General features: G+C 39.9%; 2 protein-coding genes across 13 annotated transcripts in view; one reads left to right on the forward strand and one right to left on the reverse strand.

Annotated features, from left to right (window-relative positions):
- Positions 1-24,641, reverse strand: part of LOC131689389 (uncharacterized) — a 468,781-nt gene that overhangs the window by 175,124 nt on the left and 269,016 nt on the right. The gene's annotated exons all lie outside the window — the stretch shown is intronic.
- LOC131689391 (uncharacterized) lies at positions 14,157-23,947 on the forward strand. Of its 8 annotated transcripts, none has more exons than XM_058974451.1 (4): positions 14,157-14,414; positions 21,839-23,121; positions 23,183-23,243; positions 23,556-23,947. In XM_058974451.1, the coding sequence occupies exons 1-4, from the start codon at positions 14,336-14,338 to the stop codon at positions 23,834-23,836; spliced, it is 1,704 nt and encodes a 567-aa protein (XP_058830434.1). In that variant the 5' UTR covers positions 14,157-14,335; the 3' UTR covers positions 23,837-23,947. The 8 variants fall into 8 exon arrangements, 5 of the variants coding, with proteins under 5 accessions (XP_058830434.1, XP_058830436.1, XP_058830437.1 ...); XM_058974453.1 differs by lacking the exon at positions 14,157-14,414 and adding an exon at positions 19,005-19,234; XM_058974454.1 differs by lacking the exon at positions 14,157-14,414 and adding an exon at positions 19,005-19,230.

Raw genomic sequence — 24,641 nt, forward strand, 5'->3', positions numbered from 1 at the left:
ACCGCAGCGATGTTGAGCAAAGGGACAAGTCTAAGGCGCTCGGGAGCGCTGGAGGAGCAGGAATCCGTGTCATTTCACCCGTGTTTAAAATTGTCAAATTGAAGTTATCGCAAAGATCCTGAATTAAGGAAGACCGGTTATCATCATAGAGGCAACCCCATGCTGTTCCGTGAGAGTTAAAGTCTCCTAAAACTAGTCGCGGTGCTGGAAGGGATTCTAAAATGTCTTGTAGCCGTCGGTGCCCAACCGCGGTGTTGGGGGGGAATATATATGGAAGCTATGCAAAGGCTTTTGCCTTTGGTTGTTACTTGACAAGCGACAACTTCAATACCTGTTATCGAGGGAAGGTTAATTCTGTAGAAGGAATAGCACTTTTTGATCCCCAAAAGCACTCCTCCATAGGGGGTGTCTCGATCCAGGCGAATAATATTAAAGTCGTGGAAGTTGAGATCTATGTCGGAAGTTAACCATGCTTCACATAATGCAAATGCATCGCAACTCAAATTATTTATTAAAATTTTGAAGGAATCGATTTTCGGGATGATACTTCTGCAATTCCACTGTAGAACAGTGATCAAATCCGTGACCTCGTTCGATGAGTTAGCCATCGAAGGATACAATCGCTGAGAGGAGGGGCCATTTAGCAGTCAACTGCTTCAAAAATGTTCTCACTGTAGGTAGAAAAGCAAACATAGACTTTTAATAGGATCAGTAATATTGAAAGTTTTTATTATCCAGTCCACTATGTCCGAGAGTTTTATAATTCCAGTGCTGTGATTACTCTCGAACTGAAACAAAGGAACACTTGGGATTTTTGATGTTCCTGGAAGTGTTGGGAACTCCTTCTCTGAGCTTAATCCTCCGAGACCAGGAGCTAATTGCTTCGGTTTGGTTGCAACACTTCCAATAGATGTCACTTTCGGAGCCCCGTCAAGGGACACCTTCTGGCCTTTACAAGGAACTTTACGAGAGGAAATGTTCCTCCTCTTCCTATAACTTCTAGGCACCCTAGTAGATGTTCCCTCTTGTGGGTTACCAGCCTCGCCCTCGTCAGGAGGCAAGTGAGTATAGATGTTTGCTGAGGATGGTGGCGTAGCATTCTTCAACATTTCTGCGAAAGAATGTTTGGATCGTCCCGCAAGGGAACGTTTCAGTTTATCCCCGCGTAGTTTGTACGCGGGACATGCCGAGATGTCATGCAGACTCTCCGCACAGTAAGGACACTTTTCGGCTTGCTTACTGCACGAATCATCTAGATGATTCTCCCCGCATTTTCCACAGCGGGCCTTATTGCTACAATGGGTGGCTGTGTGACCCAGTTGTTTACACTTTGTGCAATTCATGACCCGCGGCACAAACAGACGCACAGGCAGACGAACCTTGTGCAAGAGGACGAAATTTGGCAAAGCGGTACCAGCGAAGGTCACCCGATAAGAGTTTTTTTTTAATTTGTTTATTTGATAAGGCACGTATGCGTTAGCTTAAAGGTGCCATTTTTTCATTGTTTTACATTTTGAATTTCTTAAATCTAGGGGGTTACACATTTCAATATTATTTTGTTTTATATAATGAAACTAAAAAAAAAACTTTACAGCTAACTTATACATATAAAAGAGGGTATAATATAATATTCGTAAGATTTGGGGGACGGGTCATTTTGTGTGTTCTTTGTATAGTAATTCACTTTATGATTTTTAGAAGGGAGATTGTAGGAGAAATTAATTATTAACTAAGCGGAACATTTTACAAGCTTATTAACTAGAAATAACTAGAAAGAGTGGTTCAAGATTAAGGGGAATTAATTAGGGCTATTTTAAAGTAGTGGTACTGTTGGGCATTTCTTAACGAGATTAAATATTGATCAACTAAAACTAAGCACATAAGTTTTGGGAATATATTCAGGGGGAGAAGGGGGTGAAGTCATACATCTGTGTATCAGAGACATGGGAGGGAGAGCGGATAAGGCTGAAGGGGGGGGGGGGGGGTGAAATATAAACTTTCAGTTTCCGGCATCAGAAATTAACGGCCAGGATTACAGATTCGAACGGATTGATCAACTGACACTAGAAGATAGGGGAGCACATAAGTTTTGGGAAGATATTCAAGGGGAGAAGGGGTGAAGTCATACATCTGTGTATCAGAGACATGGGAGAGAAGGTGGACAAGGCTGAACGGGGGGGGATATAAACTTTCAGTTTCCGGCATCAGGAATCAACGACCAGGATTACAGATTCGAACGGATGTATCAAGTATTGGGACGCCGGGCGGTTTTCCTCGAGCCGGCAGGGGTTCCTCCAGACGATTTCGTAGTACGGCTCAGATACGGATCGGGAACACACCGCGCTGCGTGTGTGATGTTGTACTGTAGATCTCGTGTTGTTGGTTCATTCGACAGATGTTTTGTCTCGTCTTGGAGTCGTATCAAACCATCGTTGGGGTACGGTAGGCGGAGAGGGCACTTCTGGGAATAATAAGAGAAAAGATAGGGGCATTTAAATTTGGATATTGATGGTTTTGAGGAACGTGTGTATAAGGGACATGTAGTGAATATCGCGGCTTGCTAGTACATCTCGAACCGGGACATTGGGTGATCTTCCTCGGGCCCGAAGGGAATCGAATAGTTGAGATCTGGCAGAACAGTACTCGGCGCATGCCCAGACAACATGTTCGATTTCGTGATAACCGTTGCCACAAGCGCAGATACCGCTATCCACGAGCCCAATACGCCGGAGATGTGCGTTCAGCGTGTAGTGATTGGACATGAGCCGAGACATCACGCGAATGAAATCCCGACCCACATCCATCCCTCTGAACCAAGGTTTCGTCGATACCTTAGGGATTATCGAATGTAGCCACCTTCCCAGTTCACCATTGCTCCATGAAGTTTGCCAACTTTCGAGGGTTCTCTGATGAGTGATACTGAAAAATTTGCTGAAGCTAATTGGTCTTTCATATATGTCACCTTGTAAAGCGCCCGCCTTAGCTAAAGAGTCCGCTTCTTCATTACCTGGAATGGAGCAATGCGAGGGAACCCAAACTAAGGTAATCTTGTACGATCTTACAGACAAAGCACGCAGGCGCTCCAAGATTTTCCCCAGAAAATATGGAATGTGCTTTCTAGGTTTCATTGAACGGAGAGCCTCGATTGAGCTGAGGCTATCCGAGACAATAAAGTAATGATCGGTGGGCAAAGTATCAATGATCCCAAGGGTATACTGAATAGCAGCAAGTTCTTCGACGTAAACTGAAGCAGGATCATTGAGTTTGAATGAGGCGGTGAGGTTTTGATTGAATATACCGAAGCCAGTGGAGCCGTCGAGGCTTGACCCGTCGGTGTAAAACATCTTGTTGCAGTCGACTTCTCGAAATTTACTATGAAAGATGCTTGGGATCACTTGCGGACGTATGTGATCCGGGATTCCACGAATCTCGTCTTTCATGGATGTGTCGAAGAATACAGTTGAATCAGAAGCATGAAAGAGATTGACACGGTTGGGATAGTATGAAGAAGGATTGATATTTTGTGCCATGTAATCGAAGTACAAGGACATAAATCGGGTTTGAGAATTGAGCTCGACAAGCCTTTCGAAATTTGCAATTACTAACGGGTTCAAGATATCGCATCGGATGAGCAATCGATATGAGAGTTCCCAAAATCGATTTTTCAGCGGAAGGACGCCCGCCAGCACTTCTAAACTCATTGTATGTGTCGAGTGCATGCAACCCAAAGCAATACGCAAACAACAATATTGGATTCGCTCTAGTTTGATGAAATGTATGTTCGCAGCGGAGCGGAAACAGAAACTCCCGTACTCCATCACCGACAATATTGTTGTTTGGTACAGCCTGATCAGGTCTCCTGGGTGGGCACCCCACCATGTTCCGGTTATTGTACGGAGAAAGTTGATCCTTTGCTGGCACTTCTGTTTCAGATACCTAATGTGACATCCCCAGGTTCCTTTAGAGTCGAACCAGACCCCGAGATATTTGAAAGTTGAAACCTGAGCAATAGTTTGACCCATTAATTGAAGCTGTAGTTGCGCTGGTTCACGCTTCCTTGAAAATACGACTAGCTCAGTTTTCTCCGTGGAGAACTCGATACCTAGCTGGAGGGCCCAAGCAGACAAATTGTCAAAGGTATCTTGTAATGGTCCTTGCAGATCGACGGCTTTGGGACCTGTAATAGAGACCACACCGTCATCTGCAAGCTGCCTTAGCGTGCAGGATAGACTGCCCAGAAAAATAATGAATTTTTGAAAACTCAGTCGGCCCACCCCTGAGTCGATTCCTAGTCCCACCAGGAGTAGTTGCTCCAAATTTGAAGCAAATCGGACAAGTCTAGCTACCGGACCAACGTGCTTGAAGTTTGTATGGGATTTTTCGACAATTTACATGGAGAAAACCCTCTTGCTCACATTTTCACCGCTAGGTGGCACTGTATACATCAGATTATCACCAAAAGTGAAACTTAAGAAGATAGTTTTATTATCTACAACTTTGTTGAAGACTGCAAAGCGATCCGACTCCAATAGGAAAAGTTATTAAACTTTTAACGAAGTGATGTCTGAGTCAGTTTTGCATGGGGCCTAGCAGTGCATGATAGTGTGTCAGTACTAGGTTCTAACAAACTAAACATTTTTGTGGATTAATGGTTATATTTAGCTGAATAGTATGTTCGGAAGAATTGCAGTACATAATACGAGTTATGTTTTGGTTAGAAAATTTTAGTTCAATCTGTGACCGCATAGATGGCGCCAACACTAACTTTTCAACGGAGAGAGATAGAATATCGAGATGTTTGGAAGAATTACTGCAATATTCTTGTTCTACATTTTTGTAGAAGACACCTAATTTCTATCTCTCTTCGTTGAAAAGTTAGTGTTGGCGCCATCTATGCGGTCAGATGTGGAACTACAATTTTCTAACCAAAACATAACTCGTATTATGTACTACAATTCATCCGAACATACTATTCAGCTAAATCTAACCATTATTCCATAAAAATGTTTAGTTTGTTAGAACCTAGTACTGATACACTATAATGCACTGCTAGGCCCCATGCAGAACTGACTTAGACATCACTTCGTTAAAAGTTTAATAACTTTTCCTATTGGAGTCGGATCGCTTTACAGTCTTCAACAAAGTTGTAGATAATAAAATTATCTTCTTAAGTTTCACTTTTGGTGATAATCTGATGTATACAGTGCCACCTAGCTGCGAAAATGTGAGCAAGTGGGTTTTCTCCATGTAAATTGTCGAAAAATCCCATACAAACTTCAAGCACGTTGGTCCGGTAGCTAGACTTGTTCGATTTGGCTCAAATTTGGAGCAGACACTCTTGGTGGGACTAGGAATCGACTCAGGGGTGGGCCGATGGGGGTCATTTTTTTTCTGTCACTCTAGTGCAGGAATTGACAAGACATTCGTCAATGTCATTCACGTAAAAGTTATAGAGAAGGGGGCTTAGACATGAGCCCTGGGGAAGACCCACGTAGCTAATTCGTGATGTCGATAAATCACCATGCGAAAAATGCATATGTTTTTCAGACAGCAAGTTTAGCAAAAAGTTGTTTAGAGTCGGTGAAAGACCATGCTGGTGCAGCTTCTCAGAAAGAATTTTGATAGAAACTGAATCAAAAGCCCCCTTTATATCTAGGAAAACTGATGCCATCTGCTCTTTGCTAGCATAAGCCATTTGAATTTCTGTTGAGAGCAACGCAAGACAATCGTTCGTCCCTTTGCCTTTGCGGAAACCAAATTGTGTATCTGACAGTAAGCCATTTGCTTCAACCCAATTATCGAGGCGAAACAAGATCATTTTCTCGAACAACTTTCGGATACAGGACAGCATTGCAATCGGTCGATACGAGTTGTGGTCGGAAGCTGGTTTTCCTGGTTTTTGAATGGCGATGACCTTCACTTGCCTCCAGTCATGAGGGACAATATTACCCTCAAGAAACTTATTAAATAAATTCAACAAGCGTCTCTTGCCAGAGTCTGGCAGATTCTTTAACAAGTTAAATTTGATTCTGTCTGGCCCTGGGGCTTTATTGTTACATGATAAGAGAGCAAGTGAGAACTCCACCATCGAAAACGGTGTTTCGTTCGCGTTATTGTGAGGGGACGCGGCGCGGTAGATCTTCTGTGCCGGGGCGGAATCCGGACAAACCTTCTTGGCAAAATCGAATATCCAACGGTTTGAATATTCCACGCTCTCATTGGTACTGTTTCGGTTTCGTAAGCGCCGGGCCGTACTCCAAAGAGTGCTCATCGATGTTTCTCTCGTTAGTCCGTCGACGAACCGGCGCCAGTAGCTACGTTTTTTGGCTTTTATCAAACTCTTCATGCGCGTTTCCGCCATCGCGTACTGTCGGTAGCTAGCTGGCGGCCCGTCGTCCCGGAAGGTCTTATACGCAGCGGCCTTCTCCGCGTACACGTCTGAGCACTCTTTGTCCCACCATGGATTGGGAGGACGCCCGCGTGAATTCGCGTCTGGTACGCGTTTAGTCTGAGCTTGAATCGCGGTATCGAGAATCAAGCCAGCCAGGAACCCGTACTCTTCCTCCGGAGGAAGCTCTTGTGTCGATTCTACTTTTTCGGATATCGCGGACGCGTAGCTCTTCCAATCAATATTTCGTGTGAGGTCATACGAAACATTGATTGTATTCGGTGGCCCTGAACCGTTAGCAATATTAATTACGATTGGCAGATGGTCGCTGCCGTGGGGATCAGAGACTACCTTGCACATGCAATCTAACCGCAGCGATGTCGAGCAGAGGGACAGGTCTAAGGCGCTCGGACGCGCTGGAGGGGCAGGAATCCGTGTCATTTCACCCGTATTCAAAATGGTCATATTGAAGTTGTCGCAAAGCTCATGGAGTAGGGTAGATCGATTATCGTCATTAAGGCAACCCCATGCCGTGCCGTGGGAGTTGAAGTCACCTAAAACTAGCCTCGGTGCGGGGAGGAGTTCCGCAATATCGCAAAGCCGTCGGTGGCTAACTAAGGCTCTAGGGGGGATGTAGGTGGAAGCAATGCAAAGGTCTTTGCCTTTTATTCTGGTTTGGCAAGCGACAACTTCAATTCCTGGTGTCGAGGGGAGGTCGATCCGATTGAAAGAATAGCACTTTTTGATCCCCAAAAGTACTCCTCCGTAAGAGTCTTCTCGATCCAAGCGAATAATATTAAAATCGTGGAAGTGTAGGGTTATTTCTGAAGTGAGCCATGACTCGCATAGGGCAAATGCATCGCATTTCAAATTATTTAGTAAGATTTTAAACGAATCGATTTTCGGGATAATGCTTCTGCAATTCCACTGTAGAACAGTGATTAAATCATTGACCTCGTCCGATGAATTAGCCATCGAAGGATACAATCGCTGAAAGAAGGGGCCATTTCGCAGTGAACTGCATCAAAAATGTTTTTACTGCGGGGAGAAAGCTTATCAAGATACTTTTAAGGGGGTCAGAAATTTTTAACGCTGTAAGAATACGGTCCACAATGTCAGAGAAATTTATTAAGCCAGCACTGTTTTCTTTCTCTGGCTGAGATATGGGAACACTTGGGGTTTTTGATGTTCCTGGAAGTGCTGGGAACTCCTTTTCTGAGCTCAGTTTACTGAGACCGGGAGCGACTTGCTTCGGTTTTACAACAGTACTTCCTTGAGTAGTTATTTTAGGGGGACCATGGGGACCTTCTGGCCTTTACGACGAAGCTTGGAAGAGGAAATGTTCTTCCTTTTTCTACTACTTCTACGCACAGCAGAAGATGTTCCCTCCTGGGGTTCATCACAGTCGCCTTCGTCAGTAGACAAGTTGGTAAAGATGTTCGTAGAGACAGGTGGCGTAGCTATCTTAAGCATTTCTGCAAAAGATCGCTTAGAGCGTCCCTGAAGGGAACGCTTAAGATCATGTGGGTTTCCCCCACAGTAGAGACACTTTTCGACATCTCTACCACAGGAATCATCCGCATGATTCCCACCGCATTTCCCACAGCGGGCTTTATTGCTACAATGGGAGGCTGTGTGTCTCAATTGTTTGCAATTAGTACAGTTCATGACCCGCGGCACAAAGAGGCGAACAGGTAGACGAACCTTGTCAAAGAGGAGGTAATTGGGCAGGGCAGAGCCGGCGAAGGTCACCCGATAAGAGTCTGAGTTGACGTATGTTTTCTTCCCGTCAGCTGCGAGTGATGCTGAATGCAAACGTTTGCATTCCAGTATCTTCACTGGCTTAAGCATGGGGTCTTTGAAACAGCCAGTCCCATATTTTAGCAGGTCCTCGCAATTCAGACTCGAATCGGAAACGACCCCACTGACTTCAACCCTGCTAGCTGGAATATACACCCTGTACTCCCTCGTAAAGGGCTCGTAGCCAGCAATATCATTTGCCTGAGTTGAACTGTTAACAACCACCCGAAGCTTATCAGGGCGAATTTTCGATATTTCTGTCACGGCCGAATACCGGTCTGTCAGAACGTGAGAAATCTGCAACAGATTCAAACACTTTTTTTCTTTGGTCCGAAAGAAGATCACAAATGGCCCGGTGGCCGAGCTCGGATATACTTTGAGCCGGGGAGCCGATTTTGTTTCGACGTCCATCTCACCTGGAGACGAACCGCCGTCAGGGGAAGTCATTTTTGCACGGGCCTATTGCCCAGTGCACGTTATTAAGACAACCAAGAAGGGGAAACGAAAACTAATACTTAGCTTGTGTAGGTAACGGTATCCAGACGGCTTACTAGAAGAACACTGCTTCACTTCACTGACCGGCTAACGGTACAGAAACAGAAACACAAAAGAAGGGAAAAAATACTGAAACCTCAACTAGGCGTAGAGTGTGCAAATAACCTTGAACGCGGATTAACACTATTTGTCGCTATAGAGTGTACGGACCGATGACAAAAGACTTCTATCTCGACTGAGTGCTCGATAACGAATGTCGATAAGAGTTTGATTGGGGGTACGTTTTTGAACCATCCTCCGCAACTACTACTGAGTGCAAACGTTTGCACTCAAGTATTTTCACTGGCTGAAGTAAGCGGTCTCTGAAACGGCCAACCCCGTACTTCAGCAGGTCCTCGCACGTCAAACTCTCATCGGTTACGACGCGTTCGGATTGTACTTTTACAGCTGGAATATACACGTTATAATCCCGCGTAAAGTGCTCACAGCAAGCAATATCGTTTGCCTGCTTTGAGTTGGCTAGCAACACCCTTATCTTGTCCGAGCGGACCTTTGAAATTTCGGTCACTGCCGAGAACCATTCCGTCAGGTCTCTAGAAATCTGAAGAAGATTCAGTGATTTAGTCTTGGGCCGAAAGAAGACCACAAATGGACCAGTTGAGAGTTCTGGATAGCATTTGGGCCGGGGGGAGACTTAGAAGTTGAACCCGATTCAACTTCCATTTGACCATCCGGAGAGGGAACCATAGAAAGAGTCAAGGCACGGGGTCAGCGCCCGCGCAGACGGAAGAAAGCAATAAATGTGTTACAAAGGACAAAAACCACTTAGCTTTAAACTGGTGTCCAACGACGAACCGATCCAGCTTATACAGCTGGCTATTGTTTAATCCTCACACGCGAACAAAAGACTGAGGACAGAACCGAACTGGCAAAATAACCTTGAATGCGGATTAACACTATTCTTTATCGCTTCACACAGCACTACGGACTAGAAAAAACAACCTCTGTCTCGATGGAGAGCTCGAAAACGAATGATGTATGCTACTTCTTTCTAATCTAAAACAGAACAATTGTTTTGGGAACCTAATAATTGCATAACCTAAGACGATTTAAAGCTACACTTTTGTGAACTCTACAGAAAACAAAATTACGTGTTAGTCCAACGAGCTTTCTGTCCCGTTGTTGTTGTGAATCATTAAAATTTTGAACATTTTTCAAAGCGTTATGACTGCGATTACACGGGGAAATGTTGGTTGAATTATATTTATTAAATTCTCCCAATTAATGTTCTATAGCTGAACTATGATCATATTTCCTTAGGAGGCGCGTTTACCCCATGTTTTCATAAATAATAATATGCTCGAACCTTAAACAAGCAGGTATCTTAGAGTGGAGTTTTCACAATAATGGAGCTTTTCATTGCCGCGATATTCGCAAACAAAATAAGTAAAAAGCATATTGCGTCATTTAGCCGCACACAAAATAAGCCGGGCTTAATGTGGATACAATTAATCTGTTTTCCGGACCGTTATTTAACTGAGTTTATAACATGATGATACGTAAAACATTTTCTCAGTTTGCTCCGAGGACCAAGTATTTTAAATTTCCCCTGGTAGTGCAAAAATGCTCTATAAACTTGTAAATAAACTTTCCGAAGTAAATCGTATCAAATCATGAACAGAAAATCATATCAGTATCCAATAAGCCAACACCATCTCCTTTACACAACGAAACAACCAGTACGCATTACGGCTTGCCGGAGGAAACAAACACACTGATAAATTCACCACGGTGTACACTGAAACGCGCGTCGGGGTGAATTTATCTGTACAAGCACCTGACGCCACATATAATTTAAAGAACAACAGAGCGCGGTTCTCGCACCAAACCACCCCATCGCCAATCCATTTATTCAGCTCTGAAAAAATGAGTGTTGTGTGCAAGACACGACCACGATGACATTAAAAATGCAGCCAGTTTTATAAGCAAGCAATATTATCCGTGGCCAAATTAAAACCCGTTAATTCCATCGACTGTTTCAGAACTACACACAGGCATGCTATTCTTCACTAGAGATAATTGTTGAATTTTTAAATTAAAATCGATAACCTAGGGTGTGAAAAATTCAAGTTTTAAAAATTTTTGTTTCAAATCCATGAAATGGGAATATAAGTTAATGCTCACAAACAAAACCTTACATCTATCTTTAAATACCTGCTATCAAATCAAATGTTTGCAAGCACGATAGAAAAATAACTGGTCATAAATCAAATTATTCGTAAACGAAGAAAGTTTAATATATGTATCTTTATATATTTGGTGCACAGCAAAAAATAATTAAATTTAAACGACATGTAAACCAAAGAGTTTGTAAATATACATTACTGTAATCGATAATTTCATTGAAACTTACATTCATTTGAATGCACATAATTAGATCATGAAAAAGCATACAATTTTCAACGTTCGTTCATATACTATTACAGCATCCTTTATTTACCAACCATTAGAATAAAAATAAACTAAGATGCATTGGTTATTCAATGACTTAAAACGTAATGTTCAATCAACCTGTAAAATTAAAGCAACATTCATTGAAAAAAAAAGAATATGGCCGATGCGTCGAATATCGTTTCAATTTATTCCCTCTCAGTGTGTTGATTGCGTCGCTTATAATGACAACTACAATAGTTTGTAAGTTTTGCAACGCTGTTTTTAGTGATTTAGAACGGTTTGTTTGGCATACGCGAGTGCATAAGAACCAAAAATTGTTCGAGTGTGCCATCCCGGAGTGTAAATTACGGTGTAAATCTATCGAATCCTACAAAAAACATCTTCGCCAGCGACACTCTTATTTGAAAGTGCAGCGCTCTTTTCAATGTTCTGTTACTTTGTGTGATAAATTCGAGAGCAGCATAAAATTGATGGCCAAGCATATGGCCAAACATTTGAGATCAGGGCAACCCGTGTTCTGCCCATTCGGCTGCCAAAATAAAAAACCTTTTGTTACCGTCAATAGTATGCGTATTCACAATATGTATTTTCACCGGAACGGAAACATCCAGATAGAATACGGTGAAAAAGTATCTAACGAAGACGGCATTCCACTACCGGAACCACCTGAGCTGAAAAAATCCAGTGTATTAAACGACGGTGCCGTGTCTTTATCTCCATACGGCAACGTAATTGATGGTAGCAGCGAAACCACAGTAGAAATTTTTGGAAACTTGTTCCTCAAGTTGTTGTCTAAAAATCATGTCACAGAAACTGCAATCCAGGAAGTAGTCATTGCGTTGGGAGAAGCTGTCGCCATACAGAAGAGTTACTTTAAAAACTACTGTGCATCGTTCGAAAATGAAATCCAAGAGAGAATGAATTTTGAACACAAATTTTGCAACATTTTTGATGTCATGTTCGGACTTTCTGGAATATTTCGATCAGCGTACATGCGAAAAAAGTACTATCAGGAACATTACAGCTTTGTCCCTTCAATCCAAATCTCGCTTCAAAAGGACAACGAACACAAAGACGGTTTCTATCACTATGTCCCAATATTGGAAACACTGACCGCCATGCTCAATGATTCCAAAATTTATAATGCAGTATTTCGAAATAAGCTCAAAGTGCCGGGATATCTGACAGATTACGACGACGGCATTAAATTCAAAACCAGCTCATTTTTCTCCGATAGGACATTAAACCTTTTTCTCTATCAAGACGCTGCCGAAGTGGTCGTCAATGCTATTGGCAACGCAACAGGCCGGTATAAACTACTATGCGTGTACATGGTATTAGGAAACCTTGACCCACACTTGCGATGCAAAACCGAAAATGTTCAACTTGTTCTTCTTTGCAAAAATAGGGATTTTTCTTACTTCGGTGGTGTTTGCATATTTCGAAGACTTGTTGAAGATATTAAGATACTAGAAGAAGATGGAATTGTTGTGCATGGTGGAGGTTTCCCTGAAACGTTAAGAGGGTCATTATTTACTACCATGAATGATAATTTGGGTGCACACCGAATAGGAGGACTTGTAGAGAACTTTTCAACAAGTTCTCATTTCTGCCGCACTTGTTACATAGATCATAAGTCTTTTCGAAATGATTGTCTACATAGGGCAGAAATTAGGACTCCTGAGACTCATAAGGCAGACCTTCAGATGATCGCTGACAATCCGAGTTGTGCTCCTTTCCGAGGAGTGAAAACTTGCTGTATTTTTGATGAATTATAACATTTTCAAATGTTTGATCTAGGAGCGGCACCGTGTGTAGCTCACGATCTGTTTGAAGGATGGATAAATAATGATATATTTCTAATACTGAAACGCATCTCTAAAGAGCAACACATATCAGCCCTATACATTCAAGGAAGAATAAATGAAGTGTGTCAAAAGTTGAAACTGGATACAAAAATCACACTTGATTATACCAGAAAATCTAAAAATATTAAAGCAAAGGCTTGCGATATATGGCATATCGTGCAAGTCCTTCCGTTTCTGTTTCTTAACAAACCAATCGATTATAAGGATCCGTTAATAATAATGACGATACTAATTAAAAACATCACGGACATAGTCACAGCACCTATCGTGTCAGAGTCCCAAATTCACCTACTGCGAGCACTAATAACGGAGTATTTAGAACTCAGAAAACAACATTTTGATACTCCACTTAGACCGAAACATCATTTCACTACCCATTATCCTTCAATCATATCCCGGCTTGGGCCTCTTATGTCCTTTTGCACTTTATTTTGTGAGAGGAAACACTGCTTCTTTAAACGAGCTCTACGGAGCACTCTCAATTTCAAAAACGTCGTTAAGTTCTGTGCTGATCAGCATCAACTTTATCAAGCTCTTCTGGCACAAGAAAACGTTCGTTTTGAAAGACATTTTGTGGTGTCAAAATATGTCGAATCCTATGAAGTCCTCCCTGAGGCAGTGCAAATGGAACTCAGCAAATTTGGTCTTCTCCACGAAGAATCCTTGTACGCCGAAAAAGCATCGTACTGCGGGTACGATTATCAGGCGAGCGACTACCTATTCCTCGAGCACGATGAGTTTGGAGAGCAATTTTATGTAGTTGAAATTAAACTTCTCATATTTAACAAACACAATGAGCAAATCAAAATCTTTGGACCAATGCGATCCGTTGTAAATGCTCCCGACAAAGTAATTATGGAAATCATTACAGAATCGCAAACAGCTGTTGTTAGAAAAATAACTGATTTTGTCGATCGTGCCCCATTGAAAGCTTTCTATGAAAATAAAAAGCTATACTTGTTCATCCAGCACGCAATCCCATTAATTTGAACGCACCCTTCAATTCAAAATTTAGAGTAGAATCAGTCGGTGAAAATGGCAGCTAAGATAACCATTTACAAAGTGTGCGATGCATCGCGGTTTAATAGGCTGGCCTTACCAGCTCTTTCCACCTTAACCAGTCTACTAGAGCAAGGTAAGGATAGTAATATCGACGTATCCATCCTACTGCTAATTATTACTGAAGACCTTTGTCTAAAAAAGTTCTTTTATTCTTGACATTCTAGCATCAATTGCATTAGCCAAAAACATTACGTGTGTGTATACTGAAATTGAAGGATGTAGAATATCAACCGACTTAGCGTTAACTGCATTCGAAAACCAGCTTTTAATGTTAACAGAAGAGGGCGAAGCATGGACACCAAGCGTATTTCAGCCATCGAATTATCAATCAACTTTAAATATTTCCGGTACGTTAACAAAACATATATTTAATAATTTTGAAGTTTAATCTTACTCCCATTTAATTATACTCTGTGATTTCCACACTCATGAATGTATCGAAATACAAATTGAACTACACTATTTTTAACTATTATAGCGCATTTCATACCAAATTGGACTATCATACAAGCACGCACCCTCCTTTCAAGTCTTATAAAAATACGTTAACATCAAGTCCCCTGAGAGCCTTCGTTGGTCTTTAGTACTATACAACAAGACTACCGAGCACTTCCAAGCGATCCGACGTGAACACGCACTTTCATCTCATTGTGAAGGAAGGTGCACACTTGTGCGATTGGCCAGTTTGGTGTGAAAGGTGCAATACTGATGAATTATTAACAAAATGTAGATAACATAGGTTGACACAAAATTCCGCGGAAATGAATCTCCTTCTGGGCCCAAATAAGCCCAACGACATCAACAGCTAACAGAATCATTGTAGTTTAAAACGTATCGTAGGTCCTGAAAATGCAGATGCTATAAAATTCCTGGGGGAGAGGCTGACGTTCTGAAGTAGCCTTTATTGACATTCTTGCATGATGAAGGGACCGCTTTAATGTATGCATCCTGTCAGATAACAGTGATTGTTAATTATTCATTTAATATCGTAGTGTTTTGAGCGATGAACGCAATCATTCCACTTAAGTTGTACGCGTATTGCTGCACATCTCCCATAAAAGTCTAAACGTTACAGCATTCTGAAAGGAGAACTTTTCGGTAATTTGCGAAAAACGTATTTTGAACCAACAGAGTTACTCACTGGTTATGGGCTGTTATGACAGTGGATTATTGAATATATTGATATTGTATTTTATTATTTATGGCAATGAATGATGATAATGTTCAATGAACTAAAAACTCCAACCGAATTTCTGCAGAGTATTTAGGGTGATGAGCCTATTTTGGCACCATTATGGAGAGGGTCGCACTATTTTTTGAACAACTTAAAAAGAAGCCATATTACCTATAACCTTTCTCAGAATAAAGTATCAGTGTACTGTTTCTTAAACATCTGTATAATGCTTATTTGGCAGAATTGTCTCAATTTTCAGCATAAATGAAAATAAATGTTCTATTCTGTGCATCTATTCCCACCTGAACGTTCCAATTATCGCCTCATGGGTGTGCCGATTTCCACCTCATCGAAAAACAATCTAGTTGAAACGCAATGCCTCATATTTCATTTGCGTCGATTCTAACTAGGTATCCAGATCATGGACGCCAACGCGTGATTTGTAAAACGAATTATTCTGCTTTTTTCAGCCGATCAAAACAAACGTAAACATTACGCACACGAAAGAAACTCATCAGCTGTTAGTAGAAGAGCGCCCAGAACTGCGCATGCAGGAAATAACCATGCGAAAGTTAACAACTGGAATATAAAGTTCACATCACACATTACTTCCTCCCGATCCAAATTGTATGTGCAGTTGAAAATAAAATATCTGCGATCAACAATTAGTTGAATAACTTGAAATAATTGATTACTTATACCTGAAATTGCATAACATTATGTTTTCAAGTTCATGTTTTGGTTTGGCCGCACTGGTGATTCTTTTCTGTATGATGGATGCAAAAAGTTGGTTTTGATTGTGGTAGTGTATCAGCAAAACATGCCAATAATAGGAACCCCCGTATTTAGTTTTATCCTATTATAACACTAGGCCTATTCTAGTGTTTGACGAGTGCTTTTAAAGTGAAATAATCGTAAAAAGGTTCTCCAGCTAAAATAAAGGTATGTATCAGTGCAATATTTGATATATTTGTGCCGGAATAACGAGATATGAGGCGGTAAATGCTGGCTCGAAAGTGTTTATTTTGCTAAGCGCCGTTGCGTCCTGTTTCGGTTCACTACGCGAGTGAGGCGGATCAGCAGATATTTCAATAAGGTGATTTTGTTTTAATTAAAAGTTGGATTTAGTGGATAGTTCTGAATACGTATGTGCACAACAAATAAAGAATATAACTTGAGCTTTTTTTGCACACCTGTTTTAGCCAAATCGATATTGTCATTATCTCATATGCTTGGTTCGAAACCAAGGGGTACGAAATAGGGTCACAATAGGCTCTACTGCCATAATAGGCACATCACCCTATGTGAGAAGAGTGCGACCGAAAACTGCCAAAAGAGATTATCTGTCAGTGTCATTCAAAGCGAATTAAGTCCCAAAGACAATGATAAAATATAAAGACGCGCGGAGAAAAAGAGAAATTTAGTTGCACCCCGGATAGAAATTTAAATTGCATTTACCCTACAAACAATCATAAAACAAAAAGCTAGGGCGAACTCGGTTTTGCTTGCGTTTTCTGGCAAATTTTGACAGGAACCGAGCAAAACCCTGGCATAACTCGGACATAAACTGTGCAAAGATCCTGGTAGAATTTAACACAAATCGAGCAAAACATCTGACAAAGAGGTGCAGGAAGCGTACAGAGATCTTGGCCGTACATTCCTAGCTGGATTCTGGATAAAAGTGAGCAGCATCGGTTGGATTAACTGCTTCTGTCAGAAACGGTTGTTGCATTTGAGCGAATTCTTTGCCAGAATTCTCGCACAAATCGCAATTTCGCTTTGCTTACTTATGCTAACTTTCTGCTTGCCACGATGACTGGGATGCAGTTAAATGTAAGCGTTCACACACAACATCAACGGCACGGAACGTTTTGACGAACGGCACGTCTGAACGGGCACAAGAGAAAAGTATTAAACTTATCCTGATGGAACGGTGACGTTCCGTTGACGTTGACGGAAGCTGTATCGTCTAAATCGTCCTGAATGCAAATAGCAAAAAATCGAACGTCAAATGCAGCCAGAGGGTTCTGTAAAATGGACTGGCTGCATTTAAACTATAAAGTTCCATGCAAACGATTTCACTCACACTACTTGGGGGCTGGTTTTCCTCCAGCTGCCATATATAAAACTGTCAGCCAAATTAAACATTTGAATTAGCTCTCGTAAAGTATTTATAATGGTGTTGAAATGCTTTATGTCGCTATAAAACTTATTCTGGGGACGTACAATTTTGGTTGGTCATATTCCATCATGAAAATAATCGGACCGAAAAGTTATTTTCGATTTGTTTTCCTCCATCTATGACAGGTGGAGGAAAACAAACCGTTGAACACACTAATATAGTTACATATTGTCAAGTACTCTATGTGAGGCTTTGCGAGACGAATGAACAGAAAAAAATCCGTTTTAATCCAACTAGTGGTGCAATTGTGCCTTTCTCATTTATCCAAACTACGATTCCATGGCTGGTTATGTTTAATATAATGGTGGAAATGTCTATTAAATGTTCAATGCGATTTGCACATACGTACAATGAATCGCCAGCTACGAACTATATGTCGCTATATGTCGACACTGAAACACTTGAAACCAGCGGCGACTCCAGGAGGAGGGTTCGAGGATTTAGACCCCGCCAAAAAATTTCAACTTGTTAAGAAATTTTAGATTAGTTTCTCAACTCAAAATCATTTCAAACCAAATTTTGCCCTGGTTTTTCAGACCCACTAGGAAAATTTATTCTAGAGCAATTAGAAGATTTTATTCGCGTAGAGGGGTACTTGATGAGAGAAGGTCGGTTTAGGGAAGGGTGGTGAGTGATGTGGGGAGGGGGGCTTACCGTATCCCCCTAACTACGACCCTGTTAAAATTCAGAAAACCTATGCAAGTCAAATGAAATGGCCGGGATTAAGTTGACGATGTTCAGAGTGATTGCATAACCTTTCTATAGGAGAAAGGCAAAAATGTGAATTTGCTGTGTGTCCGTACCTAGGGGCAGATCACTTGTGACGCATTTTTAAAAATCAGCTAAATTAAATGCATTTCTTTCCATCAAAATAGAAATTCCTAATGTATTTTGCGTTGCGTGCAATATATTTTGCGTTGTGTGTAAGAAGTCAAAACCCAATAAAAATTAGCACTACATTCAACAAAACTTTTCTGCGAGGGAGTGCAAAGTTGATGCAAAAATGGAAATTAAATGCATTTTTTCTAATTTGATGCAAATTTGTTATACATTTCTAGAGTGATCTCGTTATTTTTTTGCCGTAGTTAAATGGAAACTACCTTCAACTCGGTTTACCTAATTTTACCTTCCTGCACGATACCACGAGATTGAATCAAAAGTACTGAATTTTAGGTAGTTTTTCGGTGGCGTGTGTAATTTATTTTTATAAGGGCAGTTTCTATTTGCGTAACTCTTCTGTTACAAAACTTTCTCCTTTTGACGTTGACAGATAATACATAAACTAATAAACATGGTCTTGTTTCAGAGATGCCAGATTTGCATACATGTCTGCAAATTCGCAGACTTTTTATTTTAGCTGCAGATTTTTTCAATGACGCAGATATTTGCAGATTTTTTAGTTTGGTTGCAGATATTTGCAGATTTTTTGGTTTCATTGCAGATATTTACAGATTTTTGAATATAAAGGCTTTTGGTTACACTAGCTTTCCTAACATTTTTTGTTCTTCTCAGACTTTTAAAATTATTATTGCAGACATTTGAAAAAAAAAGTATCTGGCATCTCTGTCTTGTTTGGTTTGTTTTGCTAAATCAAAGTTACTAAATAATTTTTGATCGTTTTCTTTGTGAGCAAAATTAACTGAATTTGTCATAATTTAGATGAGTTCTTAAAAGATAACTAACAAGAGAACTAGTTGACTGATGTGCTGGAAATGTATGTGTACTAAAACACCGTATACTACTCGGGGATTATGCTGATCTCTTTTGGTTAGTTCATAACAATTCTAATGTGCACTGGACGTGTGCGGTAGGTATGTCGATATTAATAAGTTTCTACATAGATCAAGGTGCATACGCACGTTTGGAATTACGAATTTATTTGACATGGATACAAATATGATTATTGATGATGTGCGGTAGTTTTGTTTGAGATGGCTTATACGTTCCGGATGTATATGAATGATTTGAATCAAATCGTTTGAATTTTATAAGTCGATTTAGTTAGTTTTCCACGCTTATTTGCCTACTATTGACTGCTAGACAATATTCACACCATTAATAAATAAACTTCCACTTCAAAGCGTTGACTTGCACTCCTAAGTAGCAGATCTGTGCTGTCACACGCAATTTATATCGTTTACAGTTGTGTTTCACTGAATAGCTATCAATGAGGTGATTAACATGGATGTCTGCATCGGCATCGAGTAGACAAATGCTGATAAAATTGTAAAATATAGTGTGATTGTGTATTATCTCTGTGCCACCATACCGCCCATTAAGTATAAGTCCCCAAACATTTTTATTGAAAGTAACTTATCTGTTGGATTGTATTGTGATTAATTTACCATGCATAAATAAGACTACGAGGTTTGTTTGGAAAATACCAAGAAAATACCAAAACATGGTTGTCCCATCCATAAGGTGCAGCGAAAATATAAAACTTTAACAGCGTTTCTCTCAGCTTGCTGTTCTTCAATATGGGACTCATGTTTTAATGGGCAGCATACTATATAAACAATCACTATTAAATAATGGAAAGAGTAGATATCCCCTACTAAGGATCATAATTGGTATCTTTATATAAGACAAACCAATGCAACATTGTACTCGTTTTTACAACTAACGTGCGAAGAATTGTTTTCAAGTGTTATGTCTGTTAGTCTGTGGTGAAAGGGGAACGATAGTATCACAGAATAACAGACGTACAGTTATTTCACTGCTCAGTGCTTTGTTTGACTGGGTCGTGGGTTTCTTTTGTTTCTATGATGTGTAAAATAGCTGAATAGCCAATCGAATCGCTGGTCTTTCGGCATATTTTGGAACACCAATAGCATTTGTCCACAGTGAACTGACACTCACCTCCACTTCACATATTAGGTAGTGTGAGTTAATGTATGTGCAGTGGATATTAACAAAGCGATAGTGCTTTACTAATGGGAATCAGTATCAGCTAAAATTGGGCCGATTGGCACTTTTCTCACGTTATTCGGAGATGTTACGTCTATTAACTGTGCTCGTTCTTAATCAAGTTTTACAATCGACAATTAATTTAGGTTATGCATATATCCAGTAGAGTGGGACATGGTTATATGAAAAAAATAAAATTTCGCTCCGAGTTACTTTTTGGGTCCCATTTAGCTCCCAGAACAACTCTGCAAATTTTTAGTTCGGTCGGTGAAACTATATTTTTGCGCCCATAGTTTAAAGTTTACATGGGATTTCGTATGGGGAAATCTACTTTTGCAAAATAATTCTTTCAAGAGTCGCCCGTTATCTCCTAAAAATAAATAGATGACTGATTTTTATAGGAAATTTGTCAAGGAAACAAAGTCTAGAAGACCACGAAACGATCTGATCCTTGTGGAAAAAGTTATTAAGCAAAAAGCGATTAATGCCCTGAAGATTGATGAAAATTTCACTTTTCATAGCATCACTGACGGTCGAATAATATACAAAATTTTTAACTTTCTCTTATTATGTACAAAAGAAACCTCAATTTTCCCCCCAAAACCCTTGCGAAGTGGCCAAACAGCATAGATAAATGATTTAAACACATTAAGAGAAGATCAAAACAAAATTGCATATAATTGGACAGTGAACAGCAGTGGTGCTAGAAAAAATGAATATTTTATCAATCGTCAGAGCATCAATCGGTTTCTGCTTAATAACTTTTTTTTCAAGGGTCAGATCGTTTCGTGGTTTTCGAGACTTTGTTTCTTTGTTAAATTTACCATAAAAGCCACATAACGATTTATTTTTAGGAAGCAATGGGCGACTTCCGGAGGAATTATTTTGCGAAAGTTAGTTTTTTCATACAAAATCCCATGTAAACTTTAAACAGTGGGCGCAAAAATATAGTTTCAACGATCGAGCTAAGAATTTGCACAGTTGTTGTAGGACCCAAATGGTACCTGAAAAGTACCCTTTGGGTCCTACAACAACTGCTCCCATGGCCCGACGGGTGGTTCAATTGGCACAAAAATTTGGATTTTGATATATTGGCCCCAGATGAACAATTCCTCCAAAATTGGTTCAAATTTGTGAAGGTCGATTACACGTGCCTTCATCACTTCGCGCGAAGTAACCCTAGAATACTAGAACACAAAGTACTTCCATGCAATGTTTGACGTTTGGCCAGGTTTTTAGAGAAGTCCGCGAATAATATATAGAAAACAAATTAATATATCAAACTCCTTGGGATCTTTTTTTCTATAGGCGATTGGGTTACCAATACAAAGGTATGATTTCTGTCGGAAGTTCCGCAACTCCTAGTATATAGTGTCGTGGTACTTGCCACTCAATACTAACGCTTCTCTAATAATTGTTTTATTCGATTTGAATCTTATGAAAAGGGTTTTATATTTTCTTGCTGTGAACACAAAAAAATAACAAATTTTTATTTATTACTGTAATAGATTCGGCGGAGTCAACACAGGATCAACCATCTTTGCATATCGTAAAAATTCAGAAAGCAGATGTGTCACAATTGGAAAATACGGTTATGGATATACCTGGTGCGGTTGAATTTGTTAACACCGACGATGAGCTTTTAGAGGCCGTACAGCACGAACCCGATAACAATATTGAAACTGCTTGGGAAACTTGTGATAATATTCCACATGCGTCATCTAATCCAACAGAGCGAAATGCTGAACCTTCTTGCATGACCGAACATCGAACGGCGATTGAAACCATATCGATGGCAGTGAGCGAAGAATTGGTTCATCTCTTAAAGCAGAGTCAGAATTCAGATGCGATTGACCGGATTTGTAACACAACTGACGATTTTGAAAATCAATCACCGAATACCAGTCAGAAACGTGTCCCCTCGGAGGACGTGTACCTTCAAAAAAGTACCAAGAAAAACGCCTCTACAGAGATGAAATTTCGCTGTTTCAATATAAATTGGAACAAAATTGGTGATCATCTTATGGATCGTTTGAAGGTTTTGCAAGAATTCAAAAACAACTCTCCAGACGTCTTTCCTCCCGCATCAATTCGCATTACCAGGACCGAAGTATCTACATTAACAAATGCTGTGATCGATCAGCTCCGTATGATCGACTCGCAGATCAGAGCTGAAACTATGGAGACTGTATCACGCCAAATTATAGAGAAATTCCCGGCTATGGATTACACGGATGATGATGGCTTCGGAGCCGGCCAAGGCTACGTTGAATTGAAATACAAAATGATTAATCGCAATAATTATTTGAATCGATTTCAAAATGGGCAGGCATCGACCTCGAATGCCGTCACAAGTCTTAAAAAAAAGCGAAATGCTCGAGCAGGAACACTCAAGGAATATTGGGTGAATTCGTCCAACCAATGTGATAAGTGTATACAGTCGAAATTGGCTCGTGATGAGCCAAACTTGTTGTCGAATGAAGTTCTGCTGCAGTCACAAGCTTACGTGAGATTCAAATTAGACGAGAAAATTGATACCGCAAAAATGGTATCGCAATTTACCGTCCTGCGACGCAGATTGTTATTGAATTTTCATTTTGAGAAGGCAACTGGTGTGAACGTCAGCAATTTTCGACGGTATTTTGTTTCAAAAAAGCAAAAAATTATTCAATATTCACTGACCTGTAAACCCAACCTACATTTGAAAGAGTCATCGTCTGATTACGAGATCTTGCAGTTTTTATGTTCGCTAGTAGGAGAAAATTTCAGCGAAATAATCATTCAAAAAGAAGTAAGCAATTTTTACAGTGCCTAATCGTACAAAATTCTAAATAGTTTCTATTTTACTATAGATAGGAACACGTATTGATGATATCATCATTGGTAGTGCAGGGCCGGTGCTGGTAGCTGTTGGTAAGTATACTGATGTTTACAAATATAATCGAGAGCTGTATTCATACAGATAACAAATTGCTATTGACTGACTGACATTGGAATAAATAGTGCTAGTTTATAAACTTCAAATGTTCATTATTACTAGTGTACATCATTGATAACAATAGCTTTAACTGAAACATTCTAAATGTTCGTTTGATGCCTAAAAGGTGTAAATATCTGGATTGTTATTTTTAATTGTCTGTGATATTGCTTGAAATATTAATATTTTTGCTGATGATGATAAAAAAGTAGTATACCTTCCAGTAATCTTTTTTAATTTTATTTCAGACATTGGAAATTCTAAAACCGTGTTCTACGTGTACGCTAATGAAGCACGACTGTCCGAGGGAACATGTGATGTGATCACTGCAATGGAGGATCTTTTTACCATCCACTTTGTGCATAACTTCATGTACGTCAAACCGATTTCCAAATTTTTGGAACTACTTCAAGAATATTTCTTGAAAATAATCACATTTGTGGCGTCGAAATCGACCGCGAGTCGCGTTGGCCAAAGGCAACGCGTAGTCCGCAAAGTAATTTCTGCTCTATCTAATTCGGTCGCCTGAACATAAACAGACTTTTTATTCCTTTTAATAGTTATTGATAAGTATAACTTCATGAGAAAATAAAATATCAGTTTCATTTCATATATATATATAGAAAGGTTGCTCAATCAATCTGAAAATCCTGATCTGAAAAATTTCTATTCGAAGCCCGGAGGATTAAGTCTCATATACTATTCGATTCAAACCGCCGAGTTCAACAAGGAGTGTGTGCGTAGGTGTGTGCAAGAAACTGATGAGGTTCTATCTCCCTGGATTGTTGTCGAACTTTGGATCTAAGTTCCAGGTTCATGAGTTTTGCATGGTCATGCAAAACATTCCCATCAGGTATCATCGTAAAGAATTTGGTTGTTGGTACCATACCTAAAAGCTTAAAACTTCTATATTGGATATTCGACATGCAGAACAGTTTAGTTCATTTGTATTTATATCGAAACTATGAGTTGAAAAGGGTTGGACCACATTTAAAATTGTAGTATTAGTACAAGAATAGGAATGATACGAGTAAAACAGTAGTAAACCAGATCAAAATTAATTCAATTTAAAATTCAACGTGCATGTAAAAATACCGATGATGAAGTCGTTTAAAATTACACGTCGTTGAACTTTACACGATGCTTTTTTTAAGCCGTGTAAATTTAAACAACAGTTTAATTTTACATGAATTTTCATGCTCCAAATATGTGCATGAAAATAAATGTAAAATTACACAATAATTTTAAGTGTGTGGTTTCAAAATTGTTTATCTCTGATTCTATCATACTCGGAGTGCACACCAAAAAATAATGAAATTTAAACGACATGTAAA

Source organism: Topomyia yanbarensis, chromosome 3 (genome assembly GCF_030247195.1).
Source record: "Topomyia yanbarensis strain Yona2022 chromosome 3, ASM3024719v1, whole genome shotgun sequence".
NCBI classification, from domain to species: domain Eukaryota; kingdom Metazoa; phylum Arthropoda; class Insecta; order Diptera; family Culicidae; genus Topomyia; species Topomyia yanbarensis.